The sequence below is a fragment of the Scyliorhinus canicula genome, chromosome 2 (assembly GCF_902713615.1).
Source record: "Scyliorhinus canicula chromosome 2, sScyCan1.1, whole genome shotgun sequence".
NCBI lineage: Eukaryota > Metazoa > Chordata > Chondrichthyes > Carcharhiniformes > Scyliorhinidae > Scyliorhinus > Scyliorhinus canicula.
This window is the reverse complement of record NC_052147.1, coordinates 36,009,527-36,027,990: the sequence shown is the minus strand read 5'-3', so window position 1 is coordinate 36,027,990 and position 18,464 is coordinate 36,009,527. Positions and strand designations below refer to the sequence as shown.

General features: G+C 45.2%; 1 protein-coding gene across 9 annotated transcripts in view; it reads left to right on the top strand.

Annotated features, from left to right (window-relative positions):
- The first annotated feature begins 375 nt into the window (after positions 1–375).
- Positions 376–18,464, top strand: part of LOC119952383 (spermatogenesis-associated protein 7-like) — a 97,976-nt gene continuing 79,887 nt past the window's right edge. For 3 of the 9 annotated variants that reach the window (XM_038776159.1, XM_038776119.1, XM_038776102.1), the window contains exon 1: positions 376–552. Coding sequence is in view for 3 of the 9 variants with exons in the window: in XM_038776119.1 (XP_038632047.1) it covers positions 516–552 (37 nt within the window). In the remaining 6 variants the exon portion in view is untranslated. Of the gene's footprint in view, positions 553–14,881; positions 14,989–18,464 lie in introns of all 9 variants that reach the window. The other 6 variants (XM_038776151.1, XM_038776143.1, XM_038776108.1 and 3 more) reach the window with 4 other exon arrangements.

Genomic DNA, 18,464 nt, shown 5'->3' with positions numbered 1-18,464 from the left:
TAGTGTTTTAAATTATTTCTAATTATTTTATATTAAATATATTTAGAATGAAACATCCTTAATTTGAACATTTTTTCGTTTACGGCTAGCCTACATGATACTTTAATAACCTTTTAATTTTAATTTTAACTATAATTTTGTATTGAATTGCACTATATTATTAATATTATTATTATTTTTAAAAACCTTCTCATACAGTAGACCCAAAATTTTTACGCAATGTGGACTAAAGTCGCTTCTGGGGCCCTGAAGCTTACGATTCATAAGTTTCATAGTAGATCCTCTCCTTCTCCCCCCCCCCCCCCCCCCCCCCCCTCTCGCCCACAAGAGGCTCTATCACCAAGGTAACGATGACGCCCAGAGACGCGGCGCTTCTGCTCGCCCATTGGTCAGTGCTGCCGGCTCCACTCAGCGGCAATGGCGGCTGGAGGAGACGCTGGGCCCTGGTAATAGCGGCAATCGCACCCAACTGAAGGCAGAGGACCCCCCCGACTGACAACCTGGGGAGAGAGAGCATGGGAAAGATCAGCACCAACATGGCTGACAAGAAAGGTAGGTGCTGGCGGCCGAGCTGAGTGAGCGCTGCCGAGTCAGGGATTAAACCTGATTAGAGCCACAGCACCGTCTGCATTTCACTGCATCATTGCAAATCAGCAAGAGCAGAGCCATCTCCTCCCATCGCAGCATTCAAATATAGAGCCCCTTACAGCAGACCTAAGTTGCCTTTTATCGGTTAATGAGTTCCCTCTTTGTGCTAATATTTAATGCTGCTTCTGATTTGGGCTTTTTATGTGTCCCTGGTCTGTTGTCATGTGATTCACCGTTCCTTGCAGGCTGCTTTTGTCATTGGCTTGCTCCCTCTCACAATCCGCAGTGTCTGGTAAATTTAACCATTTTACATTAGACGTTTAAAGCCGAGTGGTTGATGTAATTTAGAGGGGGTGAAGGATGGTTCCAACTCCTGGGGACAATCCCATACTTTTGTAAGCTGTTTTGATATTTGCCTCCCTTCTAAATGAACATACTTTTGAAAGCTATTTTGATATCTGCCTCACTCCTAAATGAACAAAGCACCATATATATAGTATATAATAATATAATAATGTTCCACGCGTTTATTAAATGTCACAAAATAAACCTCCAGAAATTAAGCATTCTCTTTGGATTTATACCACTGAAGTGTTTTTCATGTTGAGGGTAGCACAGTGGTGCAGTGGTTAGAACTGCTGTCTCACGGTGCCAGGGACCCGGATTTAATTCCAACCTTGGGTGTTTCATGGGTTTCGTCCGGGTGCTCCAATTTCCTCCCACTGTCTGAAGATGTGAGGATTGGTGGTTTGGCCATGTTAACTTGCCCTTGAGTGTCAAGGGATGTGAGGGTTAAGTGGGGTTACGGGGTTGTAGAGAGGGCGGGAGCCAATTTAGGGTGCACTTTCTAAGGCCTGGTGCAGACTCGATGGGTCAAATTACCTTTTTCTGCACTAGGAATTCTATGATTCTTGGTGCTGTCGTATCATGAGAAATGTGTGATGATGTCACAATGCATGTATAAATTATAGTTAATTTTGTCAGTAATGAAAAGCCTTTCCGACATTATCACCAAAGAGGAAGGCGAATTGTATAAGATTTATCTTGGTGACACAGTGGCACGGTGGTTAGCACTGCTGCCTACGGTGCGAAGACCCCGGTTCGATCCCAGCCCTGGGTTACTGTCCATGTGGAGTTTGCACATTCTCCCCGTGTCTGCACAACCCAAAGATGTGCGGATTAGATGGATTGACCATGCTAAATTGCCCCTTAATTGGAACAAAATTATTGGGTACTTTAAATTTATTTTTAAAAAGATTTCTTTTTGGAGTTGCAATTTATTTGCCTTGTTTGCAAAGTTTTGAAAGTTCCAAAAGACTTGACTGTGCACGTTTGAACCCGGATGGCAGAAGACTTCACTAATTTGCTGTCTGAAATCTGTAGTCGAGTGTTAAACAAACCAACTCCTGGGAGTTTCACTCCTCCTGCAGCCCTAGTGAGACCCACCCTTGAGATTGCTGGTCGCAGTCTCGGTTTATACATGGACTTCAATGTTGTAGTGGAGTGGAATTCTTAAGAGAAGCGGGGGGGGGGGGGGGGGGGGGGGGGGGGGGCATCAAAATTAATATGGAGTAAGATTTTTGTGGGTACTTACCTCAGTGTGATAGCATTCATTTATTATACGTAAAATATACCTGATGAAGGAGCTGCGCTCCGGAAGCTAGTGATTTGAAACAAACCTGTTGGACTTTAACCTGGTGTTGTAAGACATCAGCTAGAGCTGTTGGGGAGGGTTTAAACTAATGTGGCAGGGGGATGGGAACCGATTCAGGAAGTTGGAAGGTAGTAAAACAGGGACAGAAGCAAAAGGAAGTAAGGGGAAAAGTGCAAGGCAGAGAAGACATAGTCAAAAATCAAAAAGGGCGACAGTACAAGGTACAGTGACTGAGGGGAGCTCAGTGAATAGGCCCAGTAATACTAAAAGGAATAAAACTGGAGATGTTTAGATTCAAAACAGAGGTAAAAAAAAAACCCAACATAAGTGTACTTTACCTGAATGCTCGTAGTATTCGGAATAAAGTAAATGAGTTGATGGCACAAATCAGCGTGAATGACTTGATTTAGTGGCCATTACTGAAACATGGTTAAAGGATGGTCATGACTGGGAGTTAAATATCCGAGGGTATCAAACTATTCGGAAGGACAGAGTGGATGGTAAGGGAGGTGGTGTTGTTCTGTTATTTAAGGATGACATCTGGGCAATAGTAAGGGATGACATCGGTGCTATGGAGGATAAGGTTGAATCCATTTGGGTGGAAATCAGGAATAGTAAGGCGAAAGAGTCACTGATAGGAGTAGTCTATCGGCCACCAAATAGTAACGTTATGGTGGGGCAGGCAATAAACAAAGAAATAACTGATGCATGTAGAAATGGTACAGCAGTTATCATGGGGGATTTTAATCTACATGTCGATTTGTTTAACCAGGTCGGTCAAGGCAACCTTGAGGAGGAGTTTATAGAATGTATCCGCGATAGTTTCCTAGAACAGTATGTAATGGAACCTACGAGGAACAAGCGGTCCTAGATCTTGTCCTGTGTAATGAGACAGGATTGATTCATGATGTCATAGTTAGGGATCCTCTCGGAAGGAGTGATCACAATATGGTGGAATTTAAAATACAGATGGAGGGTGAGAAAGTAAAATCAAATAGTAGCGTTTTGTGTTTAAACAAAGGAGATTACAATGGGATGAGAGAAGAACTAGCTAAGGTAGACTGGGAGCAAAGACTTTATGGTGGAACAGTTGAGGAACAGTGGAGAACCTTCCAAGCGATTTTTCACAGTGCTCAGCAAAGGTTTATACCAACAAAAAGGAAGGACGGTAGAAAGAGGGAAAATCGACCGTGGATATCTAAGGAAATAAGGGAGAGTATCAAATTGAAGGAAAAAGCATATAAAGTGGCAAAGATTGGTGGGAGACTAGAGGACTGGGAAATCTTTAGGGGCAACAGAAAGCTACTAAAAAAGCTATAAAAAAGAGAAAGATAGAGTATGAGAGTAAACTTGCTCAGAATATAAAAACAGACAGTAAAAGTTTTTACAAATATATAAAACAAAAAAGAGTAGCTAAGGTAAATATTGGTCCTTTAGAGGATGAGAAGGGAGTTTTAATAATGGGCGATGAGGAAATGGCTGAGGAACTGAACAGGTTTTTTGGGTCGGTCTTCACAGTGGAAGACACAAATAACATGCCAGCGACTGATAGAAATGAGGCTATGACAGGTGAGGACCTTGAGAGGATTGTTATCACTAAGGAGGTAGTGATGGGCAAGCTAATGGGGCTAAAGGTAGACAAGTCTCCTGGCCCTGATGGAATGCATCCCAGAGTGCTAAAAGAGATGGCTAGGGAAATTGCAGATGCACTAATGATGATTTACCAAAATTCACTAGACTCTGGGGTGGTCCCGGTGGATTGGAAATGAGCAAACGTGACACCACTGTTTAAAAAAGGAGGTAGGCAGAGAGCAGGAAATTATATGCCAGTGAGCTTAACTTCGGTAGTAGGGAAGATGCTGGAATCTATCATCAAGGAAGAAATAGCGAGGCATCTAGATAGAAATTGTCCCATTGGAAAGATGCAGCATGGGTTCATAAAGGACAGGTCGTGCCTAACTAATTTAGTGGAATTTTTTGAGGACATTACCAGTTCAGTAGATAACGGGGAGCCAATGGATGTGGTATATCTGGATTTCCAGAAATCCTTTGACAAGGTGCCACACAAAAGGTTGCTGCATAAGATAAAGATGCATGGCATTAAGGGTAAAGTAGTAGCATGGATAGAGGATTGGTTAATTAATAGAAAGCAAAAAGTGAGGATTAATGGGTGTTTCTCTGGTTGGCAATCAGTAGCTAGTGGTGTCCCTCAGGGATCCGTGTTGGGCCCACAATTGTTCAAATTTACATAGATGATTTGGAGTTGGGGACCAAGGGCAATGTGTCCAAGTTTGCAGATGACACTAAGATAAGTGGTAAAGCGAAAAGTACAGAGGATACTGGAAGTCTGCAGAGGGATTTGGATAGGTTAAGTGAATGGGCTAGAGTCTGGCAGATGGAATACAATGTTGACAAATGTGAGGTTATCCATTTTGGTAGGAATAACAGCAAACGGGATTATTATTTAAACGATAAAATATTAAAGCATGCCGCTGTGATTAAGAAGGCAAATTGAATTTTGTCCTTCATTGCTAGAGGGATGGAGTTTAAGACTAGGGAGATTATGTTGCAATTGTATAAGATGTTAGTGAGGCCATACCTGGAGTATAGTGTTCAGTTTTGGTCTCCTTACTTGAGAAAGGACATACTGGCACTGGAGGGTGTGCAGAGGAGATTCATTAGGTTAATCCCAGATCTGAAGGGGTTGGATTATGAGGAGAGGTTGAGTAGACTGGGACTGTACTCATTGGAATTTAGAAGGATGAGGGGGGATCTTATAGAAATATTTAAAATTATGAAGGGAATAGATAGGATAGATGCGGGCAGGTTGTTTCCACTGGCGGGTGAAAGCAGAACTAGGGGACATAGCCTCAAAATAAGGGGAAGTAGATTTAGGACTGAGTTTAGGAGGAACTTCTTCATCCAAAGGGTTGTGAATCTATGGAATTCCTTGCCCAGTGAAGCAGTTGAGGCTCCTTCATTAAATGTTTTTAAGGTAAAGATAGAGAGTTTTTTGAAGAATAAAGGGATTAAGGGTTATGGTGTTCGGGCCGGAAAGTGGAGCTGAGTTCACAAAAGATCAGCCATGATCTCATTGAATGGCGGAGCAGGCTCGAGGGGCCAGATAGCCTACTCCTGCTCCTAGTTCTTATGTTCTATTATGTATCATACTGTGCCCACCCCAGTCCAACGTGGGCATCTCCACATCATGGCAAAATATACCAACATTGGTTGCATAAATGGAAGATAGAATGGTGGTCGCACATTTAAATAGCAATTTAAACAAAATGTACACAGAAACCTATCACCAGGTTTACTGAAAAATTCATATGTGGAATTTTGGTTCATCTAAAGAAAATTGCACATTGAACTTAGCCCCAGAAAATGTAGGTTGACAAAGACCAGGGCTTAACTGCCCCCATGATATATGAAGGGAGTTAATCAGCTAAAGCTGCACAGAGCATTGGTAAACCATGTCAACAAAAGCAGGACGGAGGCTGGGTAATTTGTCACAGGAGAGACAGCTCGTGACCCTTTAAAACCTCTACAAAGCTCAAGTCAGGAGTGTGATGGAATATTCAACTCTTGCCTGGATGGGTGCAGCCACGAAAACACTAAAGAAGCAAGAGCAAAACAGTCCACTTGATTTCCACCTCTGTTACGAACTTGATATCCTTCCTTTCCAATGGCGCATTGTGCAAATTCCAACCATATTTTTCAAGATGTGCTTCGGCATGTCACCAAGCTTACTTTACCCAGGGTCCCAGGTTCGATTCCTGTTTGAGTCAATGTCTGTGTGGAGTCTGCACGTTCTCCCCGTGTCTGCGAGGGTTTCCTCCGGGTGCTCCAGTTTCCTCCCACAAGTCCCGAAAGACGTGCTTGTTAGGTGAATTGGACATTCTGAATTCTCCCTCAGTGTACCCAAATAGGCGCCGGAGTGTGGCGACTATGATATTTTCACAGTGACACTATTAAAGATTGCTATCATATTATCAAGATAATTGAAACATTACCAATTACAAATTCCTTTCCAAGTCACACACTAGCGTGGAAGGGAGGGGAGGGAGGAGGACCTCCTCGTGGGTATGCTCCTGTAACACAGTGATAGGAGCATCACCATTACGGCATTGCTTCAAGGAAAAGACCCACTTTCTCTCAAGGTAACTAAAAATTGTCAATGAATGTGTTCTCTCCAACATCCCTAGATCAAATTTATGAAGAAAAGACAAACTGATTTCACACCTGAGTCAACTGAATTGTTTGTGCCGATTTACAAAAAAACTTACTTTCCCAAAGACTGGCCTGATGAAACTATGGGCAGTATTCATGTTGTGTATCTCATCTTCACTTTCAATATTAGCATGTTAAACTTTTCTTCAGAGAGGTTCCTTGGCAGGACCAGATATTTTTGTTCTGAGGGAAGATCATCAACCTGAAACATTCACTCTGATTCTCTCTCCACAGATGCAAACATACCCGCTGACTTTTTCCAGCATTTTCTGTCTTTATTACCTTGGTTCTGGAAATACATGCCCACAATCCTAGCAATTCTGCCAAGATTTACAAGTTCTGATCGATAGACCCGGCATCGGGAAATGAGGGGTAGTCAGGGGGGAATGCTGTAGCCTTCCCCATGCCATTTATTCTGACCCAGCTGCCAGCCGGTGCCACATTTTCTGATCCAGCTCCCTCACCTCACCAGTGTCCCACTCCCGAAGAAGCCCATCCTACTATCTATTTGTCTTTCTCCAAGGTTTTCACAATGAACCCTGATGGAGGCCCGAGTGTATTAACAGCCGATGCCACCTATCCTGGTAACATTGCTCCTATCCTGGTAACATTCCTGGTAATTGAGAGTTGTGATGCCTCTCTGATTTGCCAGCCGCTCTCAGGGGCGGGGTTCCCATTGACAATTCGGAACTACTAAAACTCAGGGGCTCCTGAAAATCAGGGATCCTCCCCGCCATCCTCATTAATTTCTGTCTATAGTGTAAACAGCACAGAAACAGGCAAATTTACCTAAACGGTCTATACCGGTCTTTATTCTCCACATGAGCTTCGTCCTCCCATTCTTCTTCTAACTCCATCAATATATCTTTCTATCTCTTTTTCTCTCTTGTTTATCTAGTTTTCTCTAGATTGGTAGAAATTGGCAAGGGCACAATTGTATTTGGGTCATATTCTGGTAGATTCCACTGTTCTCTGTATCGTTACAGTAAGGAATTCTGCAGAAACTCCCGTGAAATTCTGGCAATTCTGGCCCCCACTCCCCAGTACGCTGGCTTACAGTATCATTGTGGCATTCACTTTGAGCATGGTGATTAAAATAAGAGGAACTGTGATTAAATGTTCTTATTAGAATCAGGCTGAAAATTACTATGTGAAAACTAAATTCAGCATGTTGGTAAGATGTTCAGAAGGATCATAAGAAACATCACTTTGATTTAGCAAAGCGTGTTGCAATTAATTTTAGACAAAGTCATTTAGAATTGCAGTCTCTCGAATTATTTCATTTAATGGTGATGGATTTAAATTACATTGACATTCCCAAGAGTAATAATTTGCAAGAAATTAATTTTGTACTGACAGTCATCACTGTTTGAATACAGCAGCTGCTGTTTTATCTAGGCAATGTTCCTTCTGCAATTTAACTAGTCAATCATAGAAGTATCTCTAGTCCAAAATAAAGAAAAGCCTTGTTGATTTAAACACCTGATGGCCACGTCCCTTCTAATAGTAGTTTAGAAAAATATACTGGTCCTGAATTTTGCAATCAGTGATGAAATAACATCACTTACTGCTGACCTCAAAGGAAACTGCTGTCAAAGATTTTGAAATTTTTATTGCGTGAATTTCACCTTTTCTAAAGTTAATTTGAATGTGGTGCCAAGTCAGAGAAGCTGGTGGCATAGTGGTAATATCATTGGGCTAGTAATCCAGTGGCCTAGGCTAACGCTCTGGGGACATGGGTGGAATTATAATTCAGTTAATAAATCTGGAATTAAAATCACGAACCAAAAAATACATCTGGTTCACTAATGTCCTTTAGAGAAGGAAATATTCCATCTGGTTTACACATGACTCCAGACCCGCACTCTTAAATGCCCTCTGAATGGTCTAGCATGCCATTCAGTTGTATCAAATTACTCCAACGTCTAAAAACAATGAAATTGGATGGACCTAGGCAGCAGAAACACTGGTGGCAAATCCAGCCTTGTCAACTCTGCAAAGTCCTCCTTACTAACACTGAGAGGCTTGTGCCAAAATTGGGAAAGCTGTCCCACGGACTAGTCAAGCAACAGTCTGTAGTCATACAGAATCATACCCTACCATGTCCTAGACACTATCATCACCATCCCTGACCCAATGCAGTTGAGAAGGAGTTGCCCTGGGAGTACTCAACACTCACTCTGGACCCCATGAAGTAACATAGGTATGGAAGTGACCTGCTGGTTACCACGTACAGTCGTCCCTCAGCTGATTAATCAGTACTCCTCTATGTTGAACACCACTTGAGATGGCAAGGGTTCAGAATGAACCCTGGGTTGGGGTTTTGAAAGTCCATCACCAAGAGTGGCTTGATGGTGCTACTGCTGACTGAGCTGGCTGAATCCCGAAAAACATAGCTGCTAGACTGGGTCTGAAGCAGGTGTCAGGGAACTAACCAGAGGGAATAACATACGGCCCTTGTTCTCACCAATCTAGCTGTTGCAGGTGCTTCCGTCCATAACAGTTTCGGTAGGAATGACCATCGTACGTTCGCTGTGGAGACAAAGTCTACCATGTTGTGCAGCACTATCACTATGTCAAATGGGATAGATTTGGAACAGATCTAGCAACTCAAGACTGGGCAACCATGGGGTGTTGTGGGCCATCAGCAGCAGCAGAATTGTACTCAGCACGACTTCATGACCTGGCATTTCCCCCATTCTATCATTACTATTGAGCCAGAGGATCAACTCTGGTTCAATGAGAAGGGCATGCCAGGAGCAACACCAGGCATGCCTAAAAGCAGGGTGTCAACCTGGTGAAACTACAGCACAGGACTACTTGCATGTCAAACAGAGAAGCATACAACATATGGAGCTAAGTGATCTCACAACTAATCGATCAGTCCTGCCACATCCAGTTGTGAATGATGGAGGACAATTAAACAACTAATTGGAGGAGGAGCCTCCATAAATATCCCCATCCTCAATGTTGGGGATGCCCAGGTCGTCAAAGCAAAGGAGAAGCCTTAAGCATTTGCAGCCATCTTCAGCCAGAAGTGCCGGGTGAATGATCCATTGCAGCCTCCTCCTGAGGTCACCGGCATCACAGATGTCAGTCTTCAGCCAATTTGATTCACTGCACATGATATCAAGAAACCTACTGCAAAAACTATGGGCTCTGAAACATTCCGGCAAAAGTACTGAAAATTGTGCTCCAGACTGGCCATGTCCCTAGCCAAGCTGTTACAGCTACAATACTGGCATTTACCTGGCAGTGTGGAAAATTCCCCAGGTATGTCCTGTCGACACAAAACAGGACAAATTCAACTTGGCTGTTACTGCCTCCTCGGTCTACTCACTATTATCGGCAACGTGATGAGAAGTGCCATCAAGTGGCACCTACTCAGCAATAACCTGCTCACTGATGCTCAGTTCAGGTTCCGCCAAGTCAGTTCAGCTCCTGGCCTCATTACAGCCTTGGTCCAACATGGACAGAAGAGCTAAATTCCAGAGGTGAAGTGAGAGTTACTGCCTTTGACATCAAGGCTGCATTTGACTGTGTGGCATCAAGGAGCCCTATCAAAACTAGAATTAGGGGAAAACTTTCCACTGGTTAGAGTTATACCTAGTGCAAAACAAGATGGTTGTGATTGTTGGAGATCAATTATCTCCGTCCTGGGACATCACTGTAGCAATTCCTCAGGTTGTATCCTAGGCCCAACCATCTGTTTCATTAATTACATTCCACCATCATCAGGTCAGAAGTGGGAGTATTTGCTGATGATTGCAATGTTCAGCACCATTCGCAACCTCGGATACTGAAGCAGTCCATGTCCATTTGCATCAAGACCTCAATAATATTCCTGCTTGGGCTGAGTAGAAAGCAACATTCATACTAAAGTGCCAGGCATTGACCATCTCCAATAAGAGAGAATCTAACCATTCCACATGACATTCAATAGCATTACCAAAGCTGAATCCTTCACTATCAACAACTCTGGATTACCATTTACCAGAAACTGAACTGGACAAACAATGTAAATATTGTGGCTACAAGTGCAAGTCAGAGGCTGGGAATTTTGCAGAGAATAACTCGCCTCCTGACACCTCAAAGCCTGACCAACACCTACAAGGAACAAGTCAAGGGTGTGATGGAATACACTCCACTTGCCTAACTAATGACCATGATGTTTCCATATCTTATCCCATTACAACTGCCAAATACAGAATATGCCAAACTTTTCATTAGTACAGACAGCAAAATATTCAGCATTTGCTGTCATTACAACTGGGACTAACAGCAACAACATTCAAGAAACGTGACACCATCCAGGAAAAAGAGCTACATTCAATCCCTCCAGCACCAGTGCACAGTAGCCCCTGTGTGTGCCATCTCCAAGATACACTGCGGCAATTCACTGGAGGCTCCTTCGACAGTACCTTCCAAACCCGCTAGCTTTAACACCTAGGACAAGAGCAGCAGATCATAGATCATAGAATCCCTACAGTGCAGAAGGAGGCTATTTGGCTCATCGAGTCTGCATTGATCTTTGTCCACTCCCCCCTATCCCCGTAACCCCATAACCTAATCTGCACATTCCTAGACACTAAGAGGCAATTTAGCATGGCCAATCCACCTAACCTGCATCTCTTTGGACTGTGGGAGGAAACCGGAGCACCCTGAGGAAACCCACATTGATACGGGGAGAAAGTAGATAGCGTTGAGGGCTGTTGCAGGTTACAACAGGACATTGACAGGATGCAGAGCTGGGCAGAGAAGTGACAGATGGAGTTCAACCTAAATAAATGTGAAGTGATTCATTCTGGAAGGTTGAATATGAATGCGGAATACCGGGTTAAAGGCAGGATTCTTGGAAGTGTGGAGGAACAGAGGGTTCTTGGGGTCCACATACATAGATCCCTCAAAGTTGCCACCCAAATTGATAGGGTTATTAAGAAGGCGTGTGGTGTGTTGGCTTTCATTAACAGGGGGGTTGGGTTGAAGAACCACGAGGTTTTGCTGCAGCTTTATAAACCCTGGTTAGACCACGCACTTGGAATATTGTGTCCAGTTCTAGTCGCCTCATTATAGGAAGGATGAGGATGCTTTGGAGAGGGTGCAGACGAGATTTACCAGGATGCTGCCTGGACTGGAGGGCATGTCTTATGAAGAAAGGTTGAGGGAGATAGGGTTTTTTAATAGGAGCGAAGAAGGAAGAGAGGTGACTTGATAGAGGTGTACAAGGTGATGAGAGGCATAGATAGAGTGGATAACCAGAGACTTTTCCCCAGGGCGGAAATGGGTGTCATGAGGGGACATAATTTTAAGGTGATTGGAGGGCGGTATAGGGGAGCTGTCAGAGGTAGGTTCTTTACACAGAGAGTGGTGGGTGTGTGGAATGCACTGCCAGCAGAGGTGGTGGAGTCAGAGTCATTAGATTCTTGGACAGGCACATGGACAACAGTAAATTGAAGGGGTGTAGATTAGGTAATTGATCTACACCCTGGGGGCATGACCCATGGGTGGGTTGTGGGCATGTGTCGGGAGGGTCGCAGAGCTGTTCGTCGCGGCGCTCCCGATTGCACAAATTGCGCGCAACAACTGCAGCAGACGGCTTTTAACTATGCCGGCTGCGAGCAGCCCTTTTACCATATAAAAAAAAATGTGGCCGCATTGCGCGCGCGTAACCGTTCATCGGGGCGCATGCCCAGAGTTTTGCGCATGCGCACCGAAGAGCGGGCAAGCATGCGCAGTGCAGCCACATTTTTTTTAATATGGTAAAAAGGCCGCTTGCAGCCGGCGTAATTAAAAGCCAGCTGCTACTCACTCTGCCCAGTCGGAAGTGCTCAGTTCTTCTGAACGAAGCTAAGGCCGATTCCCCCCCCCCCCCCCCCCCCCCGGCGACGAGCACCATCGGACCCACCTGCAGAGATCCATGGCCTCCACCTCGGAACTCGCTTGTATCTACAGCTCGCTTATCCTGCACCCCAGTGCATCTCCACATCCTGATTAAAACAGCTTGTGTGACCATTGAGCCTTTCTGGCCTAGTCTGTTTGCCAAGGCATTGGCTAATATTGACGTCAATAGTCTGATTTGCAACGTTGGTGCTGGTAGCAGTGCCCTAGCTGCTGCAGCAGTTGTTTCCACCACTGCCCCTCTTGCTGCTGAAGAGAAAAAGGAAGAGATGAAACGGGAAGAATCTGAAGAGTCTGACAATGACATGGCTTTGTTCTCTTTGATTAAACGTGTCGTGCAACAACATTGTTACAATTTGCAAAGGAATAAATAAAAATTGAATATAAAAGCCGGGTGCTGCGGCTGAAGACCGCAAGTTTTCGCAATTGGAGACGCGGAAGATTTTTTTTAAAATTCTATGTAATCTTCCTGCCTGAGGGAGGCAGAGAGCAGGTCAAGGCCCCCGCGTGTCGCTATCACGTGCTTTGGGCGCGATTGCTATTCCTCCATTTTGTCAGCAGCAAAAAAAGGTAAGAGCAAATGGTGGATCGCGAAGGTCGGCCTGTGTGGGTCCTGAAGGTCGGCCGGCGTGGGTCGTGAAGGTCGGCCTGTGTGGGTCCCGAAGGTCGGCCGGTGTGGGTCACGAAGGTTGGCCAGTTGGCAAAAATGGGTCCCTGGAAAAAAGTTTGAAAAACACTGCGTTAAGTTGATCTTAGATTAGGATAAATGGTCAGCACAACATCGTGGGCCGAAGGGCCTGTACTGTGCTGTATTGTTCTATGTTCTAAAGTGAAAACTCCACACAGTCACCCAAGGCCGGAATTGAACCAGGTTCCTGGAGCTGTGAGGCAGCAATGCTAACCACTGTGCCACCGTGCCACCCAGATGTATAGGAACACCACCACTTGCAAGTTCCCCACCAAGTCACGCACTGACTATATTACTTTTTTGTCACTCTTGCTGGGTCAAACAATTGGTGGAAGTCTCTTCCTAACAGCATTGTGAATTTCCCTACAACACATGGGCTGCAGCAGTTCAAGAAGGTAGCACACCACACCTTCTCCAGGGCAATTAGAGATGAGCAATAAATGCTGTCTGAATCAGCATCGCCCACATCCCATGAACAAATAAAAGAGTCAAGGGACCTCCAGGCATCCAGAAACAATGGTGTCATCAGGCAGGGTAATCAGCAAATCACAAAGAAGAATTTTCACAGACCTCAAACCAGGGAGTACAGTGCACTGATTATCTTCCACGTTTGTTATAAATGTTACAAAGAGCAAAAATGGGGACTTCAACAGCTCAATATGTGTAGAAGCAGAAACTCATTGACAACGTTTGGATTTCCATGTTTAATTGTTGCTGTTAGCTTCGCAGCTGTAATGACAGCAAATGCTGATTATTTTGCTGTCTGTACTAATGAAAATTTTGGGCTATTCTATATTTGTCTAATGTAATGAGAATATATATCTGAAACATCATGGTGATTAGTTAAGATCAAAAATAGAGTTGGAGATGTTGCAATGAGGCACTATTGTTGTAACTGAATATAGGATACGGATCATGGTAACATCCAGAAAACCTGTGCTCAGAACTAGCGGGACCACTAGCCAAACTGTTCCAGTTCAGCTAAAACACTATCAGTCATAGTGAAACATTATCCAGCTCTGTCTCTGGCAGAAGAAAATGAAATCTATTCAGCTGTTTTAGAATACGGAGCCTTAGCGACCTCCCTTAGGCAGCACTGAACAGCAAACTGGAAGATGTTGCAAATATCACCTGCTCCGACCTGAGTGAGCTATGGTCATAGTCACAGGAATCACACAGCCCCGAGTAATGCTGTTCTTATCCTGCTTTCTGGCTGAAGCAGGTGGTACATTTCAGTAAAAATGTCTTCAGTCTGGCACAATGCCCTCAGTGAGATTCAGGTAGGAAAATTGCTGCTTGGACACCCTGGGTGGATATGACCTCCTGCTGAAAGTCCTGCTCCTCCTCCACCTCTACCTCCAGCAGCTTGTCCTACCCATTCTCCCTATCGTGCTGTATTCCAAGGGGAGTACTTACCATCACACCCATGTCTGGAAGCAAGTAGTTTGTATAGAATCTGTGAAGTCAGGATAACGTCCTTTAGCACACACCTCACTGTTCCTCCCTATGGGCGGCACGATAGCACAGTGGTTAGCAATATTGCTTCACAGCGCCAGGGTCCCAGGTTCGATTCCTGGCTAGGGTCACTGTCTGTGCGGAATCTTCACGTTCTCCCCGTTTCTGCTTGGGTTTCCTCCAGGTGCTCCGGTTTCCTCCCACAAGTCCCGAAAGATGTGCTGTTAGGTGAATTGGACATTCTGAATTCTCCTTCCTTGTACCCAAATAGGCGCCAGAATATGCCAACTAAGGGCTTTTCGCAGTAACTTCATTGCAGTGTTAATGTAAGCCTACTTGTGACAATAAAGATTATTATATTATTATAGATGTTTTACCAGAAATGAACGCAGCGTCCCTCCAAGAACTCTGCTGCAGCACTGTAGAGTCAATAGAAGATAGGACAGCCCCTTTTTACGGCACTAGCTGCTGCATGGTAAGCTTAAATGTCCAGTGTTAATGTTATTGAATGGGTGAGTGGATGAATGAGTGAATAGGTAGGGTGGCATTGGACATGACGAGTGAGGTGAAGGTGGTTGAATTGATATGTGGGTAAGGTGGTACAAGGGCATGTGGTACAAGGGCAGGTAGTATGTGGGTAGGAGGATGAGAGATGGTAGATGCGTCAGGAGTCATTCTGGTCAGGTTGGAAGGGTAGTCAGGTTGTGGGCTATAGGTCAGGTTTGGGGTGTGGTTTGGTGGTGTGGATAGTCAGGTCTGGAAAGGGAGGAGTTGTCTATTGGCCCTGGGGGATTTGAGCGGTTGGGAGGGATAACTGGGTTGAGCTGGGGATGGAGTTAGGAGGATAATCGGTGGTCAAGGAGAGTAGTAGGGTTGGTCAGGTCATGGGCTAGTTACAGGATAATCGGGTGGTTGGGAGCGTACTCGATTGGGGATAGTCTAGGGGTCAGGGGGTAGTTGGGGAGTTGGGGTGCTTATCAAGGGGCCAAAGAGGGAGTGGGGTGAGAGCATCAGTGTGGGTGATTTGGTTTGGGGGGAGGTGTCAGTGATGTAGCGATCCAGAAGTTAGACTAAGTTTTTGATTCTCTCTAGCATATCCTGGGTAACTGTAGAGATCTACCTTGCAGTTCAAGTGCAGTCTCGCATACACTTTAAAACGCGGTAGAAATTTGAGTTACACTTCTCGGATGCGAAGTAAGAATCTTTTATTGCCTCTACTGATTACAATTGAGAGAAACTTAAACCTATTCTCAATAAAGCCTTGCCAGCAAAATACTTAAAGAGAAGTAATTTAGAAAACAATTTTAACTTTCAAAAATAATGCAGAAATGGTTTCTTACTTAAGGCAAAGACTGCTTGCACAGATTCAAGAGGTTTAGAAGGGAAAATATGAAAATAAGGATAGCGAATAGTCAAGTAAAAGTATAGATTGATCCGGATAGAAAATGGCTTTCTGAACCCTCATGTTTAAGGAAAATGCTATCAGTCTCTGGCAATCTGTCCCTACCTCTATGCCATCCTGATTGGTTTGGGTGAGTTTTAAATACATTTGATAGGATGATTAATTGTCAATCCTCAATGAGCAACGTAAGTCTTAAATATTTCATGTTTGAATTTTTGTATGTGCTTTGGAATGCGATTTATGCTGTAATCGAGTCTTGTTCTTACTGGTTTTCTGCTGACTTTTATTTTATCCATATTCTGAACAATGGCAAATTCATTTTGCTATGGTGCTCATTTCGACCTTGATCTGATTATTGGTACAGCTTATTTCTTTAAATGAAACTAATTTTGAATTCTGTTCATCAGAACAATAGTCAGTTTGTAATGTCAGTAAAGATGTTGCATTTATCTCCAGCTAGTTTGTGGATGTGTCAAGTTCTGTACCTCTGTTCAAGTTATGTGTTTTGGCATGACCTAAGGTTATGAATACTGAAATCCTTATTTTAAAATGGATTTTAAAGACTTGGTTTTAATATTTACATTAAAATGGCCTTTTACCTATCAGAAATAGCTGATTTCCTTCAGTAACTATGCAGGTAAGTACATCACATCTGTCCCAAGTCTCCTACTCTAGCTTAGAGTTTGGACTTTTGCAGAGTCCCGGGAGCAGGGGAATTATTATCAGAGGTTTAAACTTACCAGGCAATTCCCACAGAGACTAACACATCAGTACTTCCACAGGATCCAAACACCCATCTTGGGTCATACATCCAGTCTCCAACAACCCTGAGACGATAAGATTTGGGCCACATGTGAGCCATTTGGCGATATCTGGATGGACAATAAAGCATTATTGAATTCTGCTCTTTAGCGGCACGGTAGCAAAGTGGCTAGCATTATTGCTTCACAGGGCATGAAAACAAGACAACGTGCTGTTCGATAGCAGGGTTACTCCTGGCGTTACAAGTGCCAGGAACCGGGGCTTCCGGTTGCGGCTATGACTAGCTAAGTCGCACGTTTGGCGGCTCCTGCTACAAAGGTGTTTTCGGGCCGACTGGAGGGCCCCAACGGCGCTGGAAGGACAAATCCCGGTGGGGGAAGGCTCCCTGAGGAGAACCGGACCAACTTTATGGTCGGTACCCGGAGTGGGGTGGCAAAGAAAGCAACAGCAGCTCCCCAAAAAAAGCGGGGGAAGAAGACCAAAATGGCGGCCGGTGGCGCACCCGAGGAATGGAGGAAATGGGCGGAGGAGCAGCAGGCCGCTCTCCTGCGCTTCTTTACGGAGCTGAAAGTGGAGCTCCTGGAGTCAATGAATGCGACGACCACCAGGCTGATGGGAGCCCAGGCGACCCAAGAGGCGTCGATTCGGGAGCTGCAGCAGGAGATGACTGCGAGGGAGGAGGAGGCCACGGTCCTCGTGGGAAAGGTAGAGGTGCACGAGGCACTCCACCTGAAATGGCAGAGCCGTTTTGAGGAGCTGGATACCCGAATGAGGCGGAAGAACCTGAGGATCTTGGGCCTGGCAGAAGGCCTGGAGGGGTCAGACCTCCCGGGATACGTAGCAGAAATGCTGAGCTCCTTGATGGGGGCAGGGGCCGCCCCTTCGCCCCTGGAGCTGGAAGAGGCCTACAGGGTCATGGCTAGGAAGCCAAGAGCAAATGAGCCCCCGAGGGCGGTGCTGGTGCGGTTCCAGCGACTCGGCGATCGTGAGAGAGTGCTGGAGTGGGCCAAGAGGGCAAGGAGCAGCAAGTGGGAGAACTCGACGGTGAGGGTGTACCAGGACTGGAGTGCGGAGGTGGCAAAGCGGCGGGCCCGGTACAACCGGACGAAGGCGGTGCTACATGCAAAACGGATCAGGTTCGGAATGCTGCAGCCAGCGCGCTTGTGGGTCACCTACAAGAACCAACACCACTATTTTGAGTCCCCAGAGGAGGCGTGGGCCTTTGTACAGGAAGAGAAACTGGACTCGAATTAGACCCAGGGGATACTTGGCGGCCGTAGCCGCTCGGGTACTTTCAGCTGAACAAGCGGTTCTTTTTCGGCTGGGTCGGAACTGGGCAACCCTTATTGGAACGGTTTCCCTTTTTTTTTTCCTTTCTTTGTTTGGATCTTGAACTCTTGCTTTGGTTTTTCTTCTGATGTTTTTCCCCCCTTTGCCAACTTCCCTTAGTTATTGTTATTGGGGTTATTCATGGTTATTTATGGTTATTTATATTGTTTGGTAGAGGGCGACTGTTAAGTACATTGTTATTTGTTATCTATCTGTTATTCATAATGTTAAGTTGGGGAGGCGGGACGGGGGGGGGAGAGCAGATCGGGGATATGGGCTCCTAGGGGGGGTTTTTTACAGGCATGGATGGGGACGGGGGTGGAACTGAAGATGGCGGGGTGGGGTGTGGCAGGGCGAAAGCGTGGGCTTTCCTCTGTTTTCCCGCGCGCGGGGCAGAGGAGGGGGGAGGGGAGGAGCGCGGGGCGTGGCTAGCAATGGCGACCTTTCCCGCGTTGGAG